Consider the following 27,644-nt stretch of genomic DNA (forward strand, 5'->3'; position numbering starts at 1 on the left):
GAACGATTATTCTTCTAATTGTCTCCAGTGTGTACAGGGGATAATTCTAGATGACTAAAGGGACAGGCTTCTCTCATGTAGTATTTCTCCTGCGCTTTTCCTACTTCCCACCAATCAAAGTCACGGTGAGGACCATTATTACCTGGATTTGTGGATGACAAGAGGATGTGGAACAAAATTCAGGGACGAAGATATTCAGATTTGTTTCCAGTTTCACCTGAGATGTCTGGGCACACTTGAACTTAACAACTTGGTGGCACCTCATGGTAACTTTACTTCAGGTCACATGTGACCCCTTGAACCACAGCATGCCAGGCCCCACAATCCTCTCTTGCCTCTCATACCTTGACCAATTCCTGTTCGTTGGTTCCATGATGCTATCTAGCCATCTAATTCTCTGCTGTTCCCTCCTCTTTTTGCCCTCGATCTTTATCAGCATCAGAGTCTTCTCCAATGAATCCTGCCTTCGCGAATCGAATTTTCGGTAAAGTTTGCGGCTCTCCGCGATCGCGAACCCCCGGAAGTTCGCCTGGAACCGTTCGCCGGTGAACCGTTCAGACCATCTCTAGTGTTAATTTGCAAGCATGGCAAATCCTGATCATTTGGGTTTAAACTTCCTCATTCCACTCTAAAGAAAACTCTAAATATGTTTCTTCATGTCACCTACAAGAGGTCAGTCTCCAGACCCTGAACAATATTTTTGTCCACTTTCTCAGCAGATTTAATCTATATCACCACCAAATGCTATGACTGAAACTTTGATTAAGCACAAAAGTAATTTCTAATCGATCCAGAGGGGGAGAAGCAGTGGGGAATTGATGGTCATACGGCTCTGTATAGCATCAATATGAACAAGCTAATAGGTGCAGCAATTTGATTGACTCTGGATCACAGTTCTACTGAAATCAGATTGAAATTATGTAATATAAAATGGTAAATCAATCACCATCAAGTTGTAGTCAATCATTTGTCAAGCTGGGTTGTTATTAACTGTAAATGGCTACTTTGACACAGGTTATAGGGGAATGTAGAGGATAAAATCAGTGCCAAAAGATTGGGAATACTGACGGATCTTAAGCCGAGGAAAGAAGGATTAGGAGACGGATGCCGAAGATGGCAAGTACAATGAAAATTCACTTAAGATTAGGCCGCAGATATTGAGGGTTGTTTGGGATTGGGGTAGTGGGAGGATGCCTTCATTTTCTAGGGTTAGAAGACCAAGGTTAGGCATCAGGAATGGGTTAATATTAAGGGGAAATGTCTAAGAAAACAAGACAACAAACAGCAAAAGCCAAAAACAGCATAGCATGGGCAGAAGACATCCGGCAATCGCAAACCCGATACCCAGCATCCTGTACTACCGTGCCAATGTATGCATAGGTATGAGCAACCCACTGGCCTCTGATATAACAATAACGCAGGGCTTGCAGGCCTCTGTTCCTGCATCCACAACTAATGTGGGCAGAGCTGAAGTTCAAATTCTACCTTTACAGGCCTTCTCTGACTAAGGATCTCTTTTCTAGAAGTGGCAAATTAAAATTTCTCTGCTTTAAAGCTGTCAACATTGTACCTTTTATTTTCCTCAATGAAAAGGGTGTTAAAGGACACCTGAAGTGAGAGAGATATGGAGACTGCCATATTAATTTCCTTTTAAACAATACCAGTTGCCTGGATGTCCTGCTGATCCTCTGCCTCTAAAGCCCAATATACACGATACGATTCTTTATACGATTCAATTACGATTCTATTTACGATCCGATTAAATCCGACATGTCCTATCAGGATTCGATTCGATTCAATTCGATTTGCCATTGTTTTGCAATCGAATCCTGATCGGACATGTCGGATTTAATCGGATCGTATATAGAATCGTAATTGAATCATATAAAGAATCGTATTGTGTAGATTCGGCTTATACTTTTAGCCATAGATGCTGAACAAGCATGCAGATCATGCGTGATCTGACTGAAGTCTGACTGGTCTAGCAACATGCTTGTTTCAGACACTAATGCAACAAAAGAGATCAGCAGAACGTCAGGCAACTGGTATTGTTTAAAAGGATATAAATAATGCAGCCTCCATTTAACTCTCAGTTCAGATGTCCTCTAAACAAAGCCCCCAAAATACAACATAAGTGCAAGTAAAATACTCCCCCCATGTAAGCCACATATACAAATGAATGTCAAAACCTCAGCTGCAGCGAATGAGGCCTCAGAGTACTTAATATGAACTGACTGTCAAGTTGTTTTACCTTTGATAAGCTCTGGCTTGTAGGCCTTCCTCATCTGCTCCAAGAAGTCCTGGTAAAATGGCTCTGCTTGCTCAGCAGGCATGGCCATGTGGTAGTCAGGCTTATTTCCCTTTAAGACACACTGCAGAGTAAACTGGCTGACACACAGCACTTCATACTGCTTGTCCATTACACTTTTACTCCATTGCTTGCCACTATCATCCGCAAATATCCGGAGATTGAGGATTTTTCTTACCCTGCAAAGACAAAAAAACAGCAAAGCTATGACCTAGGGCTATAAGAATTAAACATCTGCCTAAGCCACATCACTTACAAATGCTGCAAATGAAGAATCAATACTGAAAAGACTAAACAATAGACAGCATGGAGGACATAGACAGCATTTTATTTATTTATTTATTTGTTGTATTTATAAAGCGCCAACATATTACGCAGCGCTGGACATTAATTTAGGTTACAGACAATATTTAGGGGTGACAAACAGCAATATGACAATACAGGAATACAAGAAAACCAGATCACACAGCACAGTATGAGTACAAGGTAATGCTTAGTCAGTCACTGGATGGGAGCATGGAGTTAGGCAAGTTAGGTTCACTCAAATGCATAGCATGGGTGCACAGTAATAGATGTGCATGATCAGGTAGGACACAAAAGGAGTGAGGACCCTGCCCAAAGGCTTACAATCTAGAGGGAGAGGTAGGGACACGAGAGGTAGGGGACCAGAGTTCGGCTGTGGGTTTAGAGCAATTGTGAGGGGTGGTAGGCAAGAGTGAAAAGGTGAGTTTTGAGGGCCTTCTTGAAGGTGTTGAAAGAGGGGGCTGCCCTAATGGGTGGAGGTAGGGAGTTCCATAGTGTCGGAGCGGCTCTTGAGAAGTCTTGGAGGCGTGCATGGGACTGGGTGATGCGGGGGACGGTCAGGCGAAGTTCATTGGAGGAGCGGAGTGAGCGGCTAGGTGTGTATCTCTGAGTAAGATCAGAAATGTAGGTTGGACAGGTTTTGTGGATGGATTTGTAGGTCAGACACAATATCTTGAATCTGATTCTGGACTGGATAGGAAGCCAGTGGAGGGATTCACGGAGGGGAGCCGCCCTGGTGGAGCGATGGGAGGAGTGGATAATTCTGGCAGCCGCATTCATGATGGACTGCAGTGGGGCTATTCGGGTCTTAGGGAGTCCAGACAGAAGGGCATTGCAGTAGTTGAGGCGGGAAATTATGAGGGAATGGATGAGGAGTTTGGTGGTGGCAGGGGTCAGGAAAGGGCGAATCTTACAGATGTTACGAAGGTGGAAGTTGCAGGACTTTGTGAGGTTTTGGATGTAGGGAGTGAAGGAGAGTGCGGAGTCCAGGGTGACACCCAGACAGCGGGCTTGAGAGGTAGGGTGAATAGTAGTGTGGTTAACAGTGACCTGCACATCTGGGAGGTCCAGGGATGACCGGGGTGGGAAGATCATAAATTCCGTTTTGTCTAGATTTAGTTTTAGGAACCTAGCGGACATCCAGGAGGAGATGGCAGATAGGCAGGAGGAGACCTTGTCCATGGTAGTGGTGGATATGTCAGGGGTGTGGAGGTAGATCTGTGTGTCATCTGCATACAGATGATAGTTAAAACCCATGGAGGAGATAACCTTGCCAATGGAGGATGTGTATAGGGAGAACAGTAGGGGGCCAAGGACCGAGCCTTGGGGGACTCCCACTGAGAGGTGGTTGGGGGTGGACGAGGACTCATTGAAGGAGGTCGTGAAGGAGCGGTTGGAGAGGTAGGATGAAAGCCAGGTCAGGGCGAGATCGTGAATGCCCATGGATTGGAGGGACTGGAGGAGTAGGGGATGATCTACTGTATCAAAAGCTGCTGAAAGGTCAAGGAGGAGGAGAATGGTGTACTTACCTTCAGCTTTAGCTAAGGCAAGGTCATTGACCACTTTGGTGAGAGCCGTTTCGGTTGAGTGGGCAGGCCGAAATCCAGATTGCAGTGGGTCTAGTAGTGAGTTGGCATTGAGGTACTGGGTCAGGCGTTTGTGAACCAGACGCTCAAGGAGTTTTGAGGCGAAGGGGAGGAGGGAGATCGGGCGGTAGTTGGAGGGTAGCGAGGGGTCGAGGGAGGGTTTCTTGAGCAGAGGCAGTACAGTGGCCTGCTTGAAGTCTGAGGGGAAGGTGCCTGTGGATAGGGAGAGGTTAAAAACCAGCCTGGCGGTATGGACGAGCTCAGCTCGTCCATCACCGCCGGAGGCTGCCGCTCAGGCCCTGCTGAGCCGATTTTCATCAAATAAAGTGCAGCACACGCAGCCGGCACTTTGCCAGCCGCGTGTGCTGCCTAATTGCCGCCGCTCTGCGGCGATCCGCCGCGAGCAGCGGCGAAAGAGGGTCCCCCCAGCCGCCTGAGCCCAGCGTAGCCGGAACAAAAAGTTCTGGCCAGCGCTAAGGGCTGGATCGGAGGCGGCTGACGTCAGGACGTCGGCTGACGTCCATGACGTCACTCCGCTCGTCGCTATGGCGACGATCTAAGCAAAACAAGGAAGGCCGCTCATTGCGGCCTTCCTTGTTTATTCTGGGCGCCGGAGGCGATCGGAAGAACGCCTCCGGAGCGCCCTCTAGTGGGCTTTCATGCAGCCAACTTTCAGTTGGCTGCATGAAATAGTTTTTTTTTTATTTAAAAAAAACCCTCCCGCAGTTGCCCTGGCGATCTTAATAGAACGCCAGGGTGGTTAAACATGGTAGTGAGGACTGGGGCCAGATCCGTGAAGTGAGGCTGAAGTAGATCAGAAGGGATAGGGTCAAGGGGGGAGGTAGTGGTATGGGAAGTCTGCAGTAGGTGGTTGACCTCCTCAGTGGTAGTAGGAGTGAAGGAGGTGAGGGGAGGATAGGGTGGAGAAGGAGTAGGTTGTGAGCAGGTGGGAGGTGAAGATTGAAGATTGGATATTTCCTGACGGATGGAGACTATTTTGTTGGTGAAGTGGGTGGCTAAATCTGTGGCAGAGAGGGAGGAAACAGAAGGTGGGGGGTGGGTTTAAGCAGGGAGTTGAAGGTGCTAAAAAGACGCCGGGGATTGGAAGCTTGTGCTCCGATGAGCTTGGTAAAGTATTCCTGCTTCGCATGAGCAAGGGCAGTGTGGAACTGCTGCAGGTTAGTCTTGTACTGTAGGAAATCCTGGTTTAGTCGAGCATAGGAATACACTGAACAGAAAACAAGCTTGCATTTCAACTGCAAAGCGCTGAAACGTTAATTAAAAAAAAAAAGTGTTAACCTCCTTGGCGGTATGGACGAGCCGCCGATCCGCTGCTACCCGACACGTAACAGGAACCCCCTCCCGAGACCCTGTGCGCAGCCTGGCCAATCAGTGCCAGGCAGCGCTGAGGGGTGGATCGGGACTCCCTGTGACAACACGCCGTCGATGACGTCATTCCGCTCGTCGCCATGGCGACGGGGGAAGCCCTAAAGGAAATCCCGTTCAGAACGGGATTTCCTTATGGGCAAGCGCGCCGGCGGCGATCGGAGGGGTGGGAGGGATGCGGCAGGGAGGGCGGAATCATGTAGCTAGCGCTAGGCTAACTACATGATTTTTTAAAAAAATCCAAAAGATACTGCTGCGCAGCCTCCCTGGCAATCTTAATAGAACGCCAGAGAGGTTAAAATGATGTCCTAGGAGAAAATTCAGGAGAAGAAGTTAATTGCATACGGGCCAATTATTGAAAGTTTATTAACCTTGGGTGAGCTGCGGAACCCAGTCTTTAAGCACAGCAGAGCCCACAAACAGCCTGAGGGCCCTTTCCGCACCCCACCGCAGGGCAATGAAAGTCTATAGGGCCTTCCATACAAATGCAGTGTGGTGCGATACGACGGAAGTGACATTTTCAACGCAAACCTACGTTACCGTGCGCCAACCTGTTGCAGACCTGAAGTCACATAAGTCTATGCCAACGGGTGTATGTTAACATGCCTGCAGCAAGTTTTACGCGTTGCACATGCAGAAAAGAGTATTACAGCTGCCAGATGGGGATTACCGCATACTAACGCAGTGATCCCCGAAGGCATGTTTTTGGAGGTCCCCCCCTGGGTTGTCAATTGGCAGTCTGAAACTGGCCTGAGAAAATTGCTAGTTAGTTGAGTTCTGGATAGCCGGGACTGTTCGTGCCAAACACTGGAGCTATTTAGAACTCACAGCACCATGTGCTTGCTAGGCATGATTTTAAAGTGGAATTATACTCAAAATTTCCTCTTGGATTACCCACACCATTATATCTTCTGAGAACAAACTCCTGTTCTCAAAAAAGTACATACGAATGTTAAAGAGACTCTGTAACAAAACGTTGAGCCTTATTTCTTCTATCCTATAAGTTCCTATGCCTGTTCTAATATGCTCTGTCTTACAGCAGCCTTTTCTAGTTGCACTGTCTCTGTAATAAATCTTATCTTCTTTCCTCTGTCGGCTCTGTTGGGCTCAGGCTGGAATGTGTGGAATGTGCAGCACTGCTTATGATAGGCAGAAGCTTTACACACCCTCTCCAAGCTCTGCATGAGTCACACAGTAAGCCATTCTCAGCCTATCATACTCTGGTTAGAAGCCATGTCTTTTGTTTGTAAACACTGCATAAAAATGGCAATTACAAGCCAGGGTTGCAGCAGGGAGTGGCAGAAACAGCACAGAGGGGGCCAGGAGAACATAATGAAGAGAATGTTATGCTTTTTATTGTAAGAATTTTACAGTACAGATTCTCTTTAATATTTTCTCTCTTTCCCATGCAGCCTTATGAGTCACTGAGCTGACAGGAGACTGAGCAGAGGGGGATTGTGATTTTTACACAGAAGATCTTACTTTCCAACAAAGGAAGGTAGGATAGCTATGAGGGCAATAACGAGTTGAGAAATAGTTTGTAATTTTATGTCTTGCTGTAATTCTGCTTTACATTCTGATGTTTATTCAACAACACAGTAACATAACAACTCACCTACATTCTAATGGACAACATAGAAAGCTGTAACAGACTTACATATAATCAATATCCTTTTGTACATCTTCCACAGAAATACCCAGCAACACACAGATGCCACGTCCAATGGAGCTGACCTGCTCCTCTCCCACTGCAAATAGAAAAGTATATAGCTCAGCCAAGCTTCAACCCAAATGGGGGTCCCTTTTCAGGACAAAGGACTCTTAGTTGCTTGAATGCACCCCATAATGATCTGCAGAAAATGTGTCAGAGTTATATAACTGTGTAACATTGATAAATAAATATAAATAATAAAATGCAACATTTAGACAAATCCATGATCAGTGTGCTGATTGATTAATTCTCTGAACCCACTAGTTATCTACTGATTACACCTTTGTTGGGAGATTGTAATTTTAGATTTTTCTCTCTGTTGGTAGTTTGCTTTGCAATCTACTGTATCTTGCTAAGGTTAGCAACCAGAAAAGTTTGAGCAACAATATGGTATCCCACTTAATATTTAAGTGGGATAAAACTCCATATTAACAGGAAAAAAAAAATCTTGCAATAAGAAATTATTTATTTAGCTTACCTATCGTGTTGTTTTTAGTGTTCACTGTCAGATTTAAAGGTATCCTTAGATCGGCAAATTAAAAGATTTTATACTTACCTGGGGCTTCCTCCAGCCCAATGAGCACCGATGCGTCCCTCGCTCCAAGCTTTATGGCTGTAAAACTGCGGTACTTATTGGCCTGATGCCTTTATCCTATTCAAAAATTTGTATCGTCCTGAGAGGTAAGTTACCTTTATTTTTCTTGATTTTACTATTGCTTTTAACTTTAACTTGTTTCATCTGGGTGCCTCTTCCCCTGTGTTTGGTTATTAACATATTTTTCACTGTACATACACATGTTTATCTCATTATGATGTCACGTCGCCTGGGGTACACATTTCTGCCGCCCAGACAAGAAGCTCACGTCCGGGCAGCTGCTCTGCTGCGATCGCGGGCGGGCGCACCCCCGTGTCTCCCGGTAGCCCTGGGATCAGTGAAAGAGAACATGGTTCCCGATCACCGATCCCTGTCCCCCGCAGAAAAACCGAAGCGCTCACACATGAGGCTTCAGTTCTTCTGCCCGGAAAAATTTCCGCATTCCCCTTGTACGTCCGCTTAGCGAGAAGTACAAGGAGGGAAAACAAAAATGAAGCTGGCCATCTTGTGACCAAATAGTAAAACTACATCTACACATTTTTTACATTACAATTTACACATTTAACAACATTAAAAATGAACTGTTTATGTCCCACACCAAAATATTACCCAAATAATTTTTTTAATGGAAAAGAAAAAATACAATTAAAGAAAAAGAAAATACATAAATAGTAACCTAAGGGTCTGAACTTTTTAAAGGGACTTCGAGCAGTGCAGTAACTATGGAAAGATGCATACCATTGCCGCGGCCGTGATTTCGATCGCGAAAATAACGAAAACTAAAAGGCGTAGGGCAGCGGTTTATATATCGTTGGAAAAAGGAGAAGGAGAGCTTCAAAATAGTATGCATCTTTCCATAGTTACTTGTATTACACAGGGCGACTTTTTCCCAAAGTCGGCAGCTCCATTCAGCACAATGCAATAAAATACAAGGAACCCAAGGGGATATAATTACAAACATCCTGCTGGTAGGTGTGAGGATATAATTAATTAGTTGTGGGTATGCTTAAAGGCATACCCACAGGCACTGCTCGGAGTCCCTTTAAATATGCATTTGAAGGGGGTATACTACAAACATTTTTTAAATTATAAGCTTGTAAATAGTGATGGACGCAAAACGGAAACAATGCACCTTTATTTCCAAATAAAATATTGGCGCCATACATTGTGATAGGGACAAAATTTAAATGGTATAATAACCAAGACACACGGGCAAATAAAATACATAGGTTTTAATTATGGTAGCATGGATTATTTTAAAGCTATAATGGCCGAAAACTGATAAATAATGAATTTTTTCAATTTTTTTCTTATTAATCCTGTTAAAATGCATTTATAAATAAATAATTCTTAGCAAAATGTACCACCCAAAGAAAGCCTAATTAGTGGCGGAAAAAACAAGATATAGATCAATAAATTGTGATAAGTAGTGATAAAGTTATTAGCGAATGAATGGAAGGTAAAAATTGCACTGATGCATAAGGTGAAAAATCCCAGCGGGCTGAAATGGTTAAGCACAGACCCTCTCTTTATGCAGGACAAGAAAAAGGCACACAGCACCATTTTGTGCATCTGCAGATGTCTATAACAATAACCACAGCAAAGTGTTGTACTGGTTTTCCCATTGGTACCAGCAGGCAGATGTATGGTGAAATTATAACTTTTTGGGACTAACTAGATTACTACAGCACCCTTTCAAGTATCGTGTAATACAGAAGCTGGGGTGTCTCATATTTTATGTTTATGAACTGCAGCAGAATAATAAAACTGATATTATTTAAGCATCCATATGTAACATACAAATGTTGTATACAAGCTTTGGCGTCTCACATCTGTGAAAGTTGACATAAGTTCACGCTGTGAGGTCTTACTATCTTAAAAGGACTTTCGCTGTAGATAGTGATGCTTCAGAACACGTCAACTCTTATCTGCTGCCCCAGAGACGTAGCATGCCAGATGACAGAGCATCCATACATTTGTTTTATTCATGTATAGATGCCTTAATCATGTCAGTTGTATTACTTTGTTCCTGTGTGTAGAAGGTGGTAAATTCCCCGCCTGTCATGGACTTACATCTGAGCATAGTGGTTGCCATGCTCAGACACAACATGAAACGCTTTTCCACCGATGGGTAACTCCGCCTCAGCTGCATGTAAATGCTGGCAGTTGGGAGGCTGAACTGCTCAACAAACGAGCAGTTCAGCTATCCACGGAAAATAGGCCTTAAAGGACATCCAAGGTGAAAATAAATTGATGAGAAAAACAATTGTATTTGTCCTCTTCCTAAAAATGATTTTTTTTTTTAACCACTTAAGGACCACGCTATTTTTGGCTGATCTGTGCTGCGTGGGCTCTCCAGCCCGCAGCACAGATCTATGATTGAGGCAGGGCGATCAGACTTCCCCCCTTTTTTCCCCTACTAGGGGGATGTCCTGCTGGGGGGGGGGTCTGATCGTCGATGCTCTGTGTGGCCGAGCGGGGGGGCTCCTCAAAGCCCCCCTCCGCAGCGATATTCCTCCCTCCTTCTCTTTCCCTCCCTCTCCCCTTGGCTATGGGCGGCACCGGACGGCGATCCGTCCTGTACCGCCTCTAATAGGCTTTAGCCTATCAGACAGCGACGATCCCCGTCCAATCAAAGGCCGGGGATCTCTCAACTCCTTTACGGCGCTGCTGCAACAGCAGCGCCGTATGATGTAAACACAGGGGATTTCTTCCCCGGGTGTTTACAATTAGCCTGCAAGCCGCGATCGGAGCCTCGCAGGCTGTTCACGGAGACACCCTCCGTGAACTGACATGGAACGAGCGGTCGTTTCCATGGAAACACCACTTCGACCTGCCGACGCCTATAGGCGTTAGGGGGTCGTTAAGTGGTTAAAGGAAAACTTAAGTCAACTATAAAAAATGAGATTTACTCACCTGGGGCTTCCCTCAGCCCCCAGCAGCCGATTGGCTGGCCGCAATAGCAGCATAGGGAGCGATATACAGGCTGGGAACGCGAAGAATCACTCGCGTTCCCATGCCTGTCGGCCGGTGACGGCCAAACCGGAAGTGTTCGCCGGCGGGTCCTGGGCCATCGGAACAGAGCTGCGAGGGCACCGATCGGCTGCTGGGGGCTGAGGGAAGCCCCAGGTGAGTAAATCTCATTTTTTATAGTTCACTTAAGTTTTCCTTTAAATATCCCCCAGTTTTATTTTTTATTTAAATCTAGTTTTTAAGTTTCATATCACCTCGGGCGTTCTTTAAAGAGACACTGAAGCGGAAAAAAGTTATGATATAATGAATTGTTTGTGTAGTACAGAATCTACAGATAATTACTAGAACATTAGTAGCAAAAAAAAATTCTCATATTTTTATTTTCAGTTATACAGCTTTTTTTTTATAACACTGCATCATTCTCTAATATTTGCAGTTTACACATTATTCAGCATTCTAAATGAACTTTTCTCTGCAAAAGAAGAAACAATACAGTTAAAGTGGATCCGAGATGAACTTTTACTCATTTCATAACTGTGTTCCTTTCCTATTGTTTATAGGGCATTCCTCAAGCCAAATACTTTTTTGTTTTTGTTGTAATTCTCTAATTCCCTATAAACTAAACAAGCCTCGCCCACAGTTTTTCAGAGAGCCTTGGCAGTAGCAAGGGCTCATGGATACTCAGTCTGGGCAGGAGGAGGGGGAAGTATTACTAGCCAGAAATTGTAGAGGGGAGGAGGGAGGAGGATGGGAATTAGGTTTTTTGTTTTTTTTCACAGAAGATGCAGATAAGCTTTCCTGTTTGTAATGTTTATAAACAACATGGCTGCTGTCATTGTATCACAGGAAGAAATAATCATAATCTATTGAAGCTGTTTGCAGCTAGATTTGCTGTGTAAACTATCTAAACTTTAGATAAGATACATAGATAAGTTACTTGTTATAGTTAGTTTTTCATCTCGGATCCGCTTTAAAGAGAATCTATATTGTTAAAATCGCACAAAAGTAAACATACCAGTGCGTTAGGGGACATCTCCTATTACCCTCTGACACAATTTCGCCGCTCCTCGCCGCATTAAAAGTGGTTAAAAACAGTTTTAAAAAGTTCGTTTATAAACAAACAAAATGGCCACCAAAACAGGAAGTAGGTTGATGTACAGTATGTCCACACATAGAAAATACATCCATACACAAGCAGGCTGTATACACCCTTCCTTTTGAATCTCAAGAGATCATTTGTGTGTTTCTTTCCCCCTGTTCTCATGCACTGAAGTTTCAGGCTGCTTGTTTCTTCCTGCAAACAGCTTTGCCCTTGTCTGTAATTCTTCAGTATGTGAAAGCCCAGCCAGCTCAGAGAACGATTTATCCAGCTTGTAAAAGATAAGAGAGAAGAGAGAAGCTGCTCTAATCCTAAATAACACACAGGCAGTGTGCATAGAGGGGCCTGGAAGGGGGAGTTCATAGCAGAACCACAACACTGAAGAACTTGGCAGCCTTCCAGACACAGGCCGACAAGTCTGACAGGGGAAAGATACATTGATTTATTACAGAGACAGTGATAGTATAAAGTGCTGCAGTAAGCCAGAACACATTAGAATAGCTTTTTGAACTTGTAGGATGATAAAAAACAGGATGCAATTTTTGTTACAGAGTCTCTTTAAAGAGAATCTGTATTGTTAAAATCACACAAAAGTAAACATACCAGTGCGTTAGGGGACAGTTCCTATAACCCTCTGTCACAATTTCGCCGCTCCCCGCCGCATTAAAAGTGGTTAAAAAAAGTTTTAAAAAGTTTGTTTATAAACAAACAAAATGGCCACCAAAACAGGAAGTAGGTTGATGTACAGTATGTCCACACATAGAAAATACATCCATACACAAGCAGGCTGTATACAGCCTTCCTTTGGAATCTCAAGAGATCATTTGTGTGTTTCTTTCCCCCTGCAGCTATCTTCCACTGAAGTGTCAGGCTGTTTCTTCCTGCAGAGTGCAGACAGCTCTGCCTGTTTATAATTCTATAGTATGTGAAAGCCCAGCCAGCTCAGAGAACGATTTATCCAGCTTGTAAAAGATAAGAGAGAAGAGAGAAGCTGCTCTAATCCTAAATAATACACAGGCAGTGTGCATAGAGGGGCCTGGAAGGGGGAGTTCATAGCAGAACCACAACACTGAAGAACTTGGCAGCCTTCCAGACACAGGCCTGACAAGTCTGACAAGAGAGAGATAAGTTGATTTATTACAGAGACTGTGATAGTACAAAGTGCTGCAGTAAGCCAGAACACATTAGAATAGCTTTTGGAACTTGTAGGATGATAAAAAACAGGATGCAATTTTTGTTACGGAGTCTCTTTAAGATAACAGCCTTCAGAACACAGAGCTCTCTATGACAAGTCGTAGAGCTCAATGGCAATTTGCATAGATAACAACTGGAGTTTCTTAACTCTCCCTGTACTGGAAACAACATTAGACTTATGTCTCTGCTGCTAATGCTTTATTTTTTAGCTGTACTACACATACAAATCATTATATAAAAAAAAAATTCGCTTCAGTGTCTCTTTAAAGGGAACCTAAAGTAAACTAAAAAGCAGCGGCTGAATAGTGTAATGGTTAAGGGCTTGGCCTCTGACAAAGGAGACCGGGATTCAAATCTTCCTGTTCAGTAAGCCAGTATCTATTCAGAAAGGAGTTCTTATACTACTTAACACTGATACTGCCTACTGAGTGCGCTCTAGTGGCTGCCTCGCAAGCGCTTTGGGTCCGACAGGAGAAAAGGAAAATGTACCGCAATCTACTGCAATCCATGTGTACCGATAACCAGGGCTGTGAAGTAGGAGTGGTGGAGTCAGAGTAATTTTGGGTGCCTGGAGTCGGAGTCGGAAAAAAATGCACCGACTCCGACTCCTAATGAATTTAAACTGTAATTAAAATAGAAAATATGATAAAATGTTCTATTTCTCAGATAATAGACTCATCATAAATAATTTATACATACAGTAATAGCTGTGCTTAGTACACAAAAATGAAATAAACCAATCAAAATTAGTTACGTGTGCTGCTTCAATAAAGCAGTCCCTGTATTTTTAAAGTCAGATATACACATCTGATTGTGACTGTACAGTATATATACAGTGGCTTGCAAAAGTATTCGGCCTCCTTGAAGTCTTCCACATTTTGTCATATTACTGCCACAAACATGAATCAATTTTATTGGAATTCCACGTGAAAGACCAATACAAAGTGGTGTACACGTGAGAAGTGGAACGAAAATCATACATTATTCCAAACATTTTTTACAAATCAATAACTGCAAAGAGGGGTGTGCGTAATTATTTAGCCCCCTAAGTCAATACTTTGTAGAACCACCTTTTGTTGCAATTAAAGCTGCCAGTCTTTTAATATGTCTGTACCAGCTTTGCACATCTAGAGACTGAAATCCTTGCCCATTCTTCTTTGCAAAAAAGCTCCAGCTCAGTCAGATTAGATGGACAGCGTTTGTGAACAGCAGTTTTCAGATTTTGCCACATATTCTCGATTGGATTTAGATCTGGACTTTGAATGGGCCATTCTAAGACATGGATATGTTTTGTTTTAAACCATTCCATTGTTGCCCTGGCTTTATGTTTAGGGTTGTTGTCCTGCTGGAAGGTGAACCTCCGCCCCAGTCTCAAGTCTTTTGCAGACTCCAAGAGGTTTTCTTCCAAGATTGCCTTGTATTTGGCTCCATCCATCTTCCCATCAACTTCGACCAGCTTCCCTGTCCCTGCTGAAGAGAAACACCCCCAGAGCATGATGCAGCCACCACCATATTTGACAGTGGGGATGGTGTGTTCAGAGTGATGTGCAGTGTTAGTTTTCTGCCACACATAGTGTTTTGCATTTTGGTCAAAAAGTTCCATTTTGGTCTCATCCGACCAGAGCACCTTCTTCCACATGTTTGCTGTGTCCCCCACATGGCTTGTGGCAAACTGCAAACGGGACTTCTTATGCTTTTCTGTTAACAATGGCTTTCTTCTTGTCACTCTTCCATAAAGGCCAACTTTGTGCAGTGCATGACTAATAGTTGTCCTATGGATAGATTCCCTCACCTGAGCTGTAGATCTCTGAGGCTCGTCCAGAGTCACCATGGGCCTCTTGACTGCATATCTAATCAGCGCTCTCCTTGTTCGGCCTGTGAGTTTAGGTAGACGGCCGTGTCTTGGTAGGTTTACATTTGTGCCATACTCCTTCCCTTTATCAATGATCGCTTGAACAGTGCTCCGTGGGATGTTCAAGGCTTTGGAAATCTTTTTGTAGCCTAAGCCTGCTTTAAATTTCTCAATAACTTTATCCCTGACCTGTCTGGTGTGTTCTTTGGACTTCATGGTGTTGTTGCTCCTAATATTCCCTTAGACAACCTCTGAGGCCGTCACAGAGCAGCTGTATTTGTACTGACATTAGATTACACACAGGTGCACTCTATTTAGTCATTAGCACTCATCAGGCAATGCCTATGGGCAACTGACTGCACTCAGACCAAAGGGGGCTGAATAATTACGCACACCCCACTTTGCAGTTATTTATTTAAAAAAAATGTTTGGAATCATGTATGATTTTTGTTCCACTTCTCACGTGTACACCACTTTGTATTGGTCTTTCACGTGGAATTCCAATAAAATTGATTCATGTTTGTGGCAGTAATGTGACAAAATGTGGAAAACTTCAAGGGGGCCGAATACTTTTGCAAGCCACTGTATATACCAAATGCTTGTCAATCAGTGTCTTGGCTCACTTCTCTTTTTTTCTCGATTCACCCAGCCAGTGGCCAGGTGAATCAGGTGTGACCATGTGATACCAACACTAAGGACAAGAGATGCAAGACTACATTTCCCAGCATCCCTGCATTACAGTGGAAACTTTTCACTGAAAGCTTCCCACATGTGGAAGCAGACTAGTACTTGGAGTAGGTCATGAACAATTGAGAAACCTCAACCTCCTAACAAAAAAACAAAACAAAAAAAATACCAGCACACTATAGTAGGGATGAGCAAGATCATTTCACAATAAGCAAAATTGTCCTGGAGTTCAGGCTGTGTAAGCAGGGGTTAACTCGCTTACACTGCTGCCTCCCTTCCAATGCCCTCCAAATGATCTTCATCTTCTGACACTTCTTCCTTTGAACCGGTAAATTTCACTGTGAAGGTGGAAGTGTCAGAAGATGGAGAGCAGCATGGAGCATATCAGAAGGGAGGCAGCAGCCTAGAGTTAACCCTTCCTTACACAGCCCAACGCGCACACACTCTCTCTCCATGATGATGTCATTTACAAAATATACTTCACTCATCCCTTCACTCTGTTCTTTCTCCAGTATGGATAGGTGCACAGCTACAAGCAAGCTAAGCCATTAAAGAGACACTGAAGCGAGAAAAAAAATATGATATAATGAATTGGTTGTGTAGCACATATAATTAATAGAAGATTAGCAGCAAAGAAAATATTCTCATATTTTTATTTTCACTTATATAGTTTTTTTATACCATTGCATCAATCTCTAATATTTGCAATTTACACACTACTCGGCATTTTAAATAATTTTACAGAGCAGGCCAGTGAACATTTCAACTGTTCTCTGCAGGAAAAAAAAAACACTACAGTGCCAGACACTTGAGATAATAAGCTTCAGAAGACAGAGTTCTCTGCGACTCTGAAAGTCGTGGAGCTAGTGAGTTTTTTTGCATGGATATAACTGGAGTTTCTTAACTCTTCCTGTACTGTAAACAATATTAGACTTATGTCTCTGCTCCTATTTTTTTATTTCTTAGTTGTACTACACATACATATCATTACATCATATATTTTTTCTGCTTCAGTGTCTCTTTAAATGCCTTCCTTGTTGACTTGAAATTTAGCTTTAAAGGGGATATTTATTATTTACATTGATCAATAGTGTTGCTTTGGGAAATAGCCTTGTTGAATTTTGGGTTTTACATCTTCCCTCTCCTTTATTTCTAGAGAAATCTATTTCCCTCTGATGACCTGAATGAATAATACATAATACTTATACAAAGTGGATAGAGACGCAGAAAGTGAAAACAGCAGTCAGTAGATGCACAGCAAGAGTAATATGGAGGCATAGAAGAGGGGAATCCTCTAGTTACATCACACACACAGCACTGGCAGCTGCTGCTTCTCTCCAATAGCCAGCAGGTGATGATGATGCTGCTGTACACAGGAAGGAAGTTCCCTGCACTGCATTTGGGAGGAGAATGTCGTGTGATCACTTCCCCCTCCCTTGTATGTAGAGCAGCACACTGTATAACAGAGGCACAACTCTCTCCAGCACCTGCCGTACTGCACACAGCACCAGAGGCCATTCTCTCCGAGCACTTACCAGTGACACTAGCCTTAGTGACCCTTTGGATTATAGCTTTCATTGTGCTGAGCTGGAGAAGTGGAAACGAGCAGTCAGCTTGTACTATCAATTCTGCAACAGCTTCGCTTCCTACTCGTTGAACGTGTGTGTGGGCGCCCTCTAGTGGCTGAAAATCATAGCAACAAGTCACTTAATACATTACAATCTTGTTTCTATTCTAACTCAAGTGAAAGTGACACTGAAGGGGAAAAAAATGTAATGAATTGTATGTGTAGTACGGATAATTAATAGAACAAAAGTAGCAAAGTAAGAGGCATTTTTATAGCTTTTTTTTTATAACATTGCAACATTCTCTAATATATGCAGTTTACACATTGCACTCAGCATTTTAAATGATTTCGCAGAGCTAATGATCTTTTCAACTTTCCTCTGCAGGAAAACTATAAATAAACAATGAGAGACATTTGAGATGAGGGGCTTGATTCACAAAGTGGTGCTAACTGTTAGCACGCCTGTGAAAAGCCCCTCTTCACGCCTAAAGACACTGTGCGCGCTATCTAGCGCTCGCACGCAAAACTTGTGTGTGTAAAGGCTGGTGCGTGCAAAACATGGCGCACCCGATGCGCCTATAAGGTTGCATTGGATGCGACCTTAATGGCGCATGGGTGCGATGTTAAGGTCGCATCCAATGCGCCCTCATAGGCGCATTGGGTGTGCCGCGTGAGCTGAATCTCATTTTCTTGGTGCTAACTACTTAGCACCCTAGTTAGCATGCCCAAAGCCTTTGGGCGTGCTAACTAGGTTAGCACCGAATAGTGAATCAAGCCCGAGAGCTTCTAAAGACAGTGTTGTCCACAACTTTTTGGGGTCAATAAGATCTTTTGCATAGATAACTGAAGTTCCTTAACTCTTCCTGTACTGGAAAATCTGTGCTGCTAATGTTTAATTTCCTAGCTGTACTACACATACAATTCATTATATCATACGTTTATTTTCACTTCAGATTCCCTTTAAAAACTGAACCCGGGGTGAGAGTGATACAGAGGTTGCCATATTAATTTCCTTTTAACCACTTGCCGAATGCCCACAGCCGATGGGCTGCGGCAAAGTGGCCCGCAGAACGACCGCAATACGCCGATTGACGGGCGGGTCGTTCTGCTCTGTAGTGCCGGGGATCGCGCGCATCCTCCGGCAATTGGCTCCGCCCACCCGCAACATCAACCCGCCGGCCGTACGGAAGCGCCGGCGGGTTGTTAACCCCCGATCTGCTGCAATATAAGGTATATTACGCTTTGTATGGTATACAAAGCGTATTATACAGGCTGGTGGTCCCAGTGATCGAGGGACCACCAGGGCAGGCTGCAGCCCTCCCTATGTGCACCCAAACACACTAATCTCCCCCCCCCTTCCCTCTGATCGCCCACAGCACTCCTCAGACCCCCCTCCCCCGTCCACCCCCCTGTTTGCACCCAATCACCCCCCTAATCACCCATCAATCACTCCCTGTCACTATCTGTCAACGCTATTTTTTTTATTAGGTCCTAATCTGCCCTCTGGGGGCTTCTGATCACAAGACAAGACAAGACAAATAACATTTATATCGCGCTTTTCTCCTGGCAGACTCAAAGCGCCAGAGCAGCAGCCACTAGGGCGCGCTCTATAGGCAGTAGCAGTGTTAGGGAGACTTGCCAAAGGTCTCCTACTGAATAGTTGCTCTCTTACTGAACAGGCAGAGCCGAGATTCGAACCCTGGTCTCCCATGTCAGAGGCAGAGTCCTTAACCATTACACCATCCAGCCACTCAACCATTACACATCACCCCCCCCCCCCCCCACACCCTCAGATCCTCCCCAGACACCCCCCCCCCCCCCCCCTGTGTATTGTATACATCTATTCTTCCTTGTAATCACTCACTGATCACCTGTCAATCACCCATCAATCACCCCCTGTCACTAACACCCACCAGATTAGACCCTAACCTGCCCCTTGCGGGCACCTGATCACCTACCCCCCCCCCCCCCCACACACACACACACACACACACACACACACCCTCAGATCGCCTGCACACCCGTCCTCAGATCGCCTCAGAAGTGCATTGCTTACATCTGTTCTCCTCTCTAATTACCCATCAATCACTCCCTGTCACTATCTGTCAACGCTATTTTTTAGGTTAGGTCCTAAACTGCCCCCTGGGGGCTCCTGATTACCCCCCCCCCCCCCCCATCAGATCAGGGCCTAATTTTCCCAGTGTGGGCTCCTGATCACTCGGCCAAATCCTCAGATCCCCCTCAGACCCCCTTCCGATCACCTCCCCAGTGCATTGATTGCATCTATTCTCCCCTCTAATCACCCCCTGAGACACCCATCAATCACCTCCTGTCACCCCCTAGCACTCCTATCCATCAGATCAGGCCGTAATCTGCCCTCTGCAGGCTTCTGATCACCCGGCCAAACCCTCACCCGCCCCACCGCAGTGACAGAATTTTTTTTTCTGATCACTGCTGGTCTCTACGACTTAATTGTCGCTGAGACCAACCGTTATGCCACACAATACGCAACCGCCAATCTAAAAAGCTACCATGCTCAGCCTTTTCGGTGGAAACCACTCCAAGTTTCCGAACTGAACATTTTTTGGGGCCTTCTCCTTAACATGGGTCTAGTCAAAAAGAATGTATTGCGGTCTTATTGGTCTACGCACCCAATACATCACATGCCCATGTTCTCTGCTGCCATGTCCAGGTCACGATTTGAGAACATCCTGCGCTTCCTGCACTTCAGTACCAATACAACCTGTCATCTAAGAGGCCACCCTGCTTATGACCGGTTCCACAAAATTCAGCCCCTCATAGACCACCTGTCATCAAAATTTGCAGATGCTTATACCCCTGAACAGGCATTTTGAGGCATTTGGTTTCTAGACTACTCCTCACGGTTTAGGGCCCCTAAAATGCCAGAACAGTATAGGAACCCCACAAGTGACCCCATTTTAGAAAGAAGACACCCCAAGGTATTCCGTTAGTTGTATGGTGAGTTCATAAAAGATTTTATTTTTTTGTCACAAGTTAGTGGAAAATGACACTTTGTGAAAAAAAACCAATAAAAATCAATTTCCGCTAACTTGTGACAAAAAATAAAATCACGACAGCAGTCAATTCACTTCATTGGGAATGTTGTTTTTAACCATCCCTTAGGAACACGGCGATATGATGGCTACAATCTCTTAGCTATAACTGGATCAACTTACAGCTACCCAACTACAGTGCTTGAAAAAAAAGACATCCGTCCATCAAGTTCAACCAGAAGGGGAAAAAAAAGTCTCCACTTTGAGCCATCCACTCTGGAGCACAGCTTTGCTGCTAGTGATGAATCGAAATCTCCCGTATGCATAATTTTGCATTGTTTCGCACAATTGTTGCCGTCCCTGCTGCTGACTCACATGCATGCAGGGCAACAGGCGGAGGACGCATCTCAGTGCGTGCTCTGACAGTAGTCACATGTTTCCCTGCTGACACGCCGAACATCCGATTGGTGGATGCTTGTATTTGAATTTGCTGAGCGCTTCTGTCTGTGCCCGTGATAGCCTATGCTGGGCTTGTAGCTGAGATTGCGCTCACACCAATTGCCTTGTCTTGCTGAAGATTTCTGTCTGTCTCTGTACCAAAGCTTCTTGCAGATTTGATTACCTGTTGCCGACCCAGATTGTACCTGACTACTTTTCTTCTGATCACCTGTTATTTACCCGGCTTGTACCTCACCTTGCATCTTACTGGATTTCCTGTTGCCAACCTCGGATTGTTAAAGGACCTTGCATGAACGCTGCCTGCCCTGATCCCGGCCTGCTTTGACTATGCATCTGTATTGTGATTGCCTCACCTAATAGGCCTCAGGTGACTATTCAAGTATACTGTGTCTGCATTACCTTGCTGTGTTTGGTGAATGCTATGTGCTAGGTTGTATGCTACATCTACCTGCAGGGTTGTGTAGTTTGTTGTTAGGCAGGAGTGTACGCAGGTGTTAGGGCTGAGTTATAGGTCAGTCATATGGAGCAGTGCTTTTCAGCGCTGCTAGATTTGCGCGCAGCCAGCGCCGCTATAGACTATAATGGGAATCAGTCTATAGCGGCGCTCAGTGAGTAACGTCAGTGCCGTCAGAAGACGGAGCCGAAGTTGCTTAAAAAACACAATAATTCGGCCTCCAGCAATCGCTGGAAGCCGAATTATATCATTCCCCCACTATCCATGGCGGCCTGGAGGGGGAATAGTAATTAACACGGCCCGGACTTGTGCAGAAGCAGGATCAGCCATATCACAGCTGTATCCTGCGCCCAAGTCTACCGGAGCCATTTTCATATGTATGCTCAGTCATATGAGCTTACAGTCTGACCTATAGCAGGTAGCCAGACAAGTCTGACACAATGATTGATATTGAATAAAGTTATTTATTATTTTTCCACTATAACATTGGTCACTCTTTCTACGCAACCAAGACCCTGTATTTTCTCCTGGAGTGTTGGTACATAGGCTAGAAAGTGACTCTTGGTAAAAAAAAAAAAAAAAAAAAATACACAGCCACACACTTCCTTCTGTTGTCAAAATAACACGGATGCCATGGAGGGTTCTCACAGGACTGCAGGGTTCCATTTAATACTTGCTCTAATGTCTCGGACATAACACCATTTACACACAGGAAGGGAGCAATGCAGGGAGCTGGCTTCTACTGCCGACTGAGAGGGTATTGGCAAAACAGGGAGCAAGGGTATACCTGAGGAAAAGGGCATCACAGACACAATCTAAAGGTATGAATATAATACTGGCTCAGAAGAGACGATTCAAATAGAATTTATTTTAAAAAAAAGAGGACCTCTTTAAACATAATTTTATTTGTAAGAAGTATTTTAAAAAGTTTATTGTATACAGATGATGAGGAAGAAGTTGTAAAAACACCTGAGAAAAGGTTACGTGGTACTTCAAGGCTATTATATCAAAAATCATGAGAAAATTCAAACTACGCAAAAAGTTATGTAAGTTTTGGTTAAAGGGACAGAACTCCTCTTATACCTGGTACACACCATGCAATTTCCCATCAGGTAAATGGGTCAAATTGATTATTTTCAATTTCAACACGTCCGATCTGGTGTTTAATCATTTTTCTGATCACTTCTACACGTAATTGATCAGAAAAACAATCGAAAAGTAAATCGGACCTGTCGTAAATAATCAATTCGACCCGTCTAGCTGCCTGGAAATTACATGGCGAGTTTTTTTTGCTATTTGATGCCTTAATCTGTCAGATGATCTTAATTGCTGAAAGACAAAAAGAACTGAGAGCCCTCCTTGGTGTATTGCCCTTTATTTGAGAAGTAAGGAGCTTTAAGAATTGCACATACAAGATATAAAACTTATTGGGCTTAATTCACTAAGACAAATAGCATGCCTTATCAGAATTAACACGCCTTATCAGAGTAGCATAGCGAGCGCTACGAACTTATGCCTGCTAATTGGCAATGACGAAAGCTTCACTCATCCTGCCCTGAGCCCTTGCAGGTCCAATCACTTTAAAGGACATTATCCTCGCACTTTGATTGGCCCAATAGACTGTCACTTGACAGGCAGCCTACTGGGCCAATCAAAGTGCGGGGATAATGTCCTTTAAAGTGATTGGACTCGCCGGAGCTCAGGGCAGGACGAGTGGAGCTCTCGTCATTGCCAATTAGCAGGCATAAGTTCGTAGCGCTCGCTATGCTACTCTGATAAGGCACGTTAACTCTGATAAGGTATGTTAACTCTGATAAGGCATGCTATTTGTCTTAGTGAATCAAGCCCCATTTTGTCTTATCTGCTCAATTGAGGAAATTCCTTATGCCTCCACAATCAACAGTGGCCAACGGGATACTGCAATCATGTCAACGCTTGGAGTGAAGTGAAGTCTCCCTCTTGTGTAGCTGGCTCCGTAAACCTTAGTCTGACAACCTGTTTTGATGCGTAGCGTCTTCCTCAGGTCAGGTAACACACAACCAATTCCGTTGTTTGAAGAGAGCAGCACTAGTGAATTCCCAAGTCCTTTGAGATCCATCACATTACAGCACAGTGATTCCCAAATACCATCGCCAATCAGTCAGGCACTCTCCAGCGCACACATCTCCTTTTCTATTACATTATCTTACTTCCTGTCCAGACAGAATGTGGGGAAATCTCTCCAATGCTGGGAATACACAAGATTTTTTTTAGCAGATTTACTGTCTTCTATGAGAATGGATCAGACAAACAATTGAAAATAAGATCAGACCTCTGAACCATTTATCTGCCCAAATAGTCATGGTGTATTCCCAGCACAAGTGTGGCAGAGACTGCAGGAAATAAATCAGATTTTTATAAAGTGGGGAAAGGTTAGATTCTCCAATTCATTTCTGTCCCTGGGATGCCAGTGCTTCAAGTTAAAACCACAATGCTCCATGGAGCAGCTATAGGCAGGAAGTGAGGTAAGAAGCTTTTAATGAGGACCCAGACAGCAATAACAACCTGAAAGTTTCTAACCTATTTCCACACTATCCAAAACTAAAACAGAACATTTTGGATCTTTATGATAGTCGGGTTTTTGTGTGTGTGTGTTTTTGTTTTTTTTAGTGAGTCAAACAATGTTTTGTTTTGTTTTCTATTTTTTCAAATTTGTGCAATGCTAACTTTATCAGAAAGCATGAAAAATACATATGGGAAAACCAGTAAATACAGAGCTTTAATTTCATATCAAATATAATTTTGTATTGATGTTGTCACAGAAATAAAGATTTGACTGTTATGACGTAATAGTCCTGAGCTGAACAAACATCTTTTATCTTGTCTCCTGGTTCCGGGACCTAAACCAGACTTCATTGTGACGCTTAAAAAACGTAAGCGGGTCATTGTATGCTGCTGCCATCCCATATTCTTCTTCAAAAGGTAGGCCAAGGGAGGTGAGAGCTTCAGCAAGGACCTTAGACTGTTTCTCAAAGTCAGACTTCAGTGCGTAGCCACCAAAACACCTGTTAAACAGAAAACATCCTTTCAAATAAGACAGTACAATGAATAAACATCAGCAGAGAAAGCAACCATATACAGTCAACTATAACCAGTAGCAAGGACAATGGGGAAATGGCGTATGGGCCATATGGTTCAGAGAAAAGGCCTCTTCAGTTTAGTTAGTTTTTTCAGGTAAAAATAATTGGGGAGAGCTCAGTTATACTCAAATTGTTTTATATTCTATAATTTTAAAGTGAACCTGAGGCGAAAATAAACTGCGGAGGCATAGCTGAGGGGGCAACATACGTATGTCCCCGGGTGCAGCACTGTGGGGCATAGCATAGCCGCTGAACCTCCACGTGCATAAAAGGCAGCTCACTGGCTTCTCTCCCTCCCTCTGCAGAGGAGTGCAGAAGTGTTAACAGCAGCAGAAAAAAGCAGGGCACATTTATCTATCTAAAGGGGCCAGATCTGGCTATCTAAATGGGGGGAAGGGGGCACATCTAGCTATCTAAAGGGGTGCATATTAGGCTATTTAAAGGGGGCACATCTGGCTATCCATGAGGGAAAAGGGCACTTCTGGCCAACTAAACAACATTTGACTCCACCCTTGACCACAACCACATTCCGATGTGTGGCCACACCCATTTTGTCCGGGAAAGGGGGGGCTTCGTCCCAGGGTGCTGAAGACCCTAGCTACGCCTCTAATAAACTGATGAGATAAACAATTATATTTATCCTCCTACTCCTAAAAATTACTTTAAGTATCCCATGATTTTCTTTTATATTTAAACATTTACAGAGTAGGTTGAATGTTTTACTGTCTCTAATCAGTGGCAGCCTATTAAGTGTCCCAGAGTTAGAAAATGGTCAGTAGTTCATGTATTTTATCTCTTCCTGCCCTCAGAAGTTGTAATCTGCCAGGAAACCTTTTATGGCTGTAATTTGCTTATCAAGGATGTTTACTATATTCCCGACAAGGTACCAACAAGACAGAAGCTGTCACTTCCATCACTTCCGTGCCTAGAAATGAACTCTTTCAGGCATCAAAATAAGCAAGTAAATCAGCCTGGTTATTAATATGTTTGGCACTGCACATACACATGTCATCATGTCACATATCGCCTCAGGTACACTTTAAGTCTGTATATTCTATAAGTCTTTACGGTAGATACTACTTCTTCTGATTTAATGTAAAGTTTATTTGAATGTACAACGGCAAATTGGCCATTTCAAATTGGCAGCAAATGCTGCCTGTTCCAAATTCAAACTGCATGCAAGCTGCTACAAAATCTGAACCAAGTCAGAAAAATGTGCTATTTATTGATCATTTTCTTTGGTGTTGCTATAGGGAAGTATGTATGTGTGTATGTGTGTGTGTGTGTGGGGGGGGGGGGGGGGGGGGGGCAGCAGTGAGAAGGGACCCGGACTTCTTCCTTTCTTCTCCATGCTCCTCTGCTGTGTCAGGCCGGTCAGCACGACAGCCGTGATGGGTGTTACCTTTTCCACTCTCAGGTATGTTGCTCCTGGCGCTCCTTACAGCAGCCACTAGGTGTCACTGTCCTCTCTGGTCTCTGCCTTCATTGCAAGTCCGCAGCACGTTGTGCGCGTCATGCAGAGAAACTCAGATAACAGAGACCAGAGAGGACAGTGACACCTAGTGGCTGCAGCGTGGAGCACCAGGTGCAATAGACCCGACGATGGAAAAGGTAAGCCCTGTCACTGCTGCCAAATATAGGGATGGGGCCCCCAACATGTTTTGCAAAGGGGGCCCCGTGGTACAGATTAACACCCCTGATCATCTCTAATTTTTAGTTAATAAGGTCTCACCTGTTGATAGTTAATAAAAAAAAAAAAAAAAAAAAAAAAAAAGCTCAGATCCCCAAGTTGCTTAGGGATATCCCTAGGGATTAGGGATTGCTTATATCTCTTTCCCCTCATTTATTCCATATATTTACTTTCTAACCACCTCCTGTCATCTCTACCTCAAGAACATAGCTCACATCCATCCCTTTATCACTCAGGACACTACTAAAATGCTAGTGCTTGCCTAAATAGATTACCCTGCTCTATGGCATACCTACTAATAGACTTGCTTCTCTCCAAACTACAAACTACGTCCCGCTGCTGGACTCCTTTACCTCCTGAACTTACTGGTGTGGAATAGTGCAAGGTTGCAAAAGGATCTTTGCATGCAACCGTTTTCTAAAACAGACTTTAGCACATTGTAAATGTATTTGGTTAATAAAAAGTTATTGATACCATCAGTCTTTCGACTTCACTTACCTGACATAAAAAGATGTTGGTGGAAAACTCTCCAAAACAAGAGTTGGGTTTTTGGGTTTAGGGGGAGTCGACAATGCCCTTGGCAGGAATAAGGAAATGGTGGCATTATTCGTAGAGCCATGCAGTGGCACAGTAACACGAACTGGCACATTCATTTCTAGAGATAAACCTTACAAAGGAAGTAAAAGCAAAGTTTAGATGACAAATATTAAATGATTTTATACAAAAGACAAATTAGTAGCTTTTAAAGAGGAACTCCAGTGAAAATAATAAAATAATGTAATAAAAAAGTGCTTCATTTTTACAATAATTATGTATAAATGATTTAGTCAGTGTTTGCTCATTGTAAAATCTTTCCTCTCCCCGATTTACATTCTGACATTTATTACATGGAGACATTTTTACAGTGGGCAGGTGATGTAGCTGCTCCTAGCTGTTTTGGCAGTTGGAGAAAGCTGTAAACAGCTATTTCCCACAATGTAACATGGTTCACAGACAGGAAACTGCCAACAGTACCTCGGTCCTCAGAGCTTCTTGTGGGAGGGGTTTCACCACAATATCAATCATACAGCGCCCCCTGATGGTCTGTTTGTGAAAAGCAATAGATTTCTCACGTAAAAGGGGGTATCAGCTACTGATTGGGCTAAAGTTAAATTCTTGGTTGGAGTTTCTCTTTGTTTACTGAAACATTTTCCTTGGGTGTTTAAAGAGACACTGAAGTCTCTTTTTTTTACCTTATTTTCTTATTCATCCTTCTTCGGCATTAAATTCTAAGTTGGATTGCTGCATCCCTGCAGCAGAATTAGTTATTTATAGCCATGAAATTACCTGCAAAGTTCCACGACGTTGCAGGTTGTAGATTTTGCTGCCTGGTAGAGGCAGAGCTTTGCGCAGTAGCTCTGCCTCTACTCCAGTCAATCTCTGCTGATCTCCGCCTCTTCCTGCCCCTCTCAGTGTACTGAGAGGGGTGGGGAGAGGAAGAGATCGACGGAGATTGACTGGAGTACAGGTAGAGCTACTGCGCAAGGCTCTGTCTCTACCAAGGAGCAGAATGATACAAGCGCTGGAAGTTTGCATGGCAATTTCATGGCTATAAATAACTCGTTCTGCCGAGGGGGTTGCGGCGATTCAGCTTAGAATTTAATGCTG

General features: G+C 43.8%; 2 protein-coding genes across 3 annotated transcripts in view; both read right to left on the minus strand.

Annotated features, from left to right (window-relative positions):
- Positions 1-17,356, minus strand: part of DTD1 (D-aminoacyl-tRNA deacylase 1) — a 203,117-nt gene extending 185,761 nt beyond the window's left edge. The window contains exons 1-3 of the mRNA XM_068279579.1: positions 17,230-17,356; positions 7,241-7,331; positions 2,252-2,487 (exon numbers count right to left, since the gene is read on the minus strand). Coding sequence (XP_068135680.1) covers positions 2,252-2,487; positions 7,241-7,331; positions 17,230-17,272 — 370 coding nt within the window. The 5' untranslated portion in view covers positions 17,273-17,356. The remainder of the gene's footprint in view (positions 1-2,251; positions 2,488-7,240; positions 7,332-17,229) is intronic.
- Positions 17,357-23,927: 6,571 nt separating this feature from the next.
- Positions 23,928-27,644, minus strand: part of LOC137570873 (heme-binding protein 2-like) — a 38,385-nt gene continuing 34,668 nt past the window's right edge. For both annotated transcript variants that reach the window (XM_068279580.1, XM_068279581.1), the window contains exons 3-4: positions 26,496-26,664; positions 23,928-24,232 (exon numbers count right to left, since the gene is read on the minus strand). In XM_068279580.1, the coding sequence (XP_068135681.1) occupies positions 24,043-24,232; positions 26,496-26,664 (359 nt within the window). In that variant the 3' untranslated portion in view covers positions 23,928-24,042. The remainder of the gene's footprint in view (positions 24,233-26,495; positions 26,665-27,644) is intronic.

The sequence above is a fragment of the Hyperolius riggenbachi genome, chromosome 4, assembly GCF_040937935.1.
Source record: "Hyperolius riggenbachi isolate aHypRig1 chromosome 4, aHypRig1.pri, whole genome shotgun sequence".
In the NCBI taxonomy this organism is placed as follows: Eukaryota; Metazoa; Chordata; class Amphibia; order Anura; family Hyperoliidae; genus Hyperolius; species Hyperolius riggenbachi.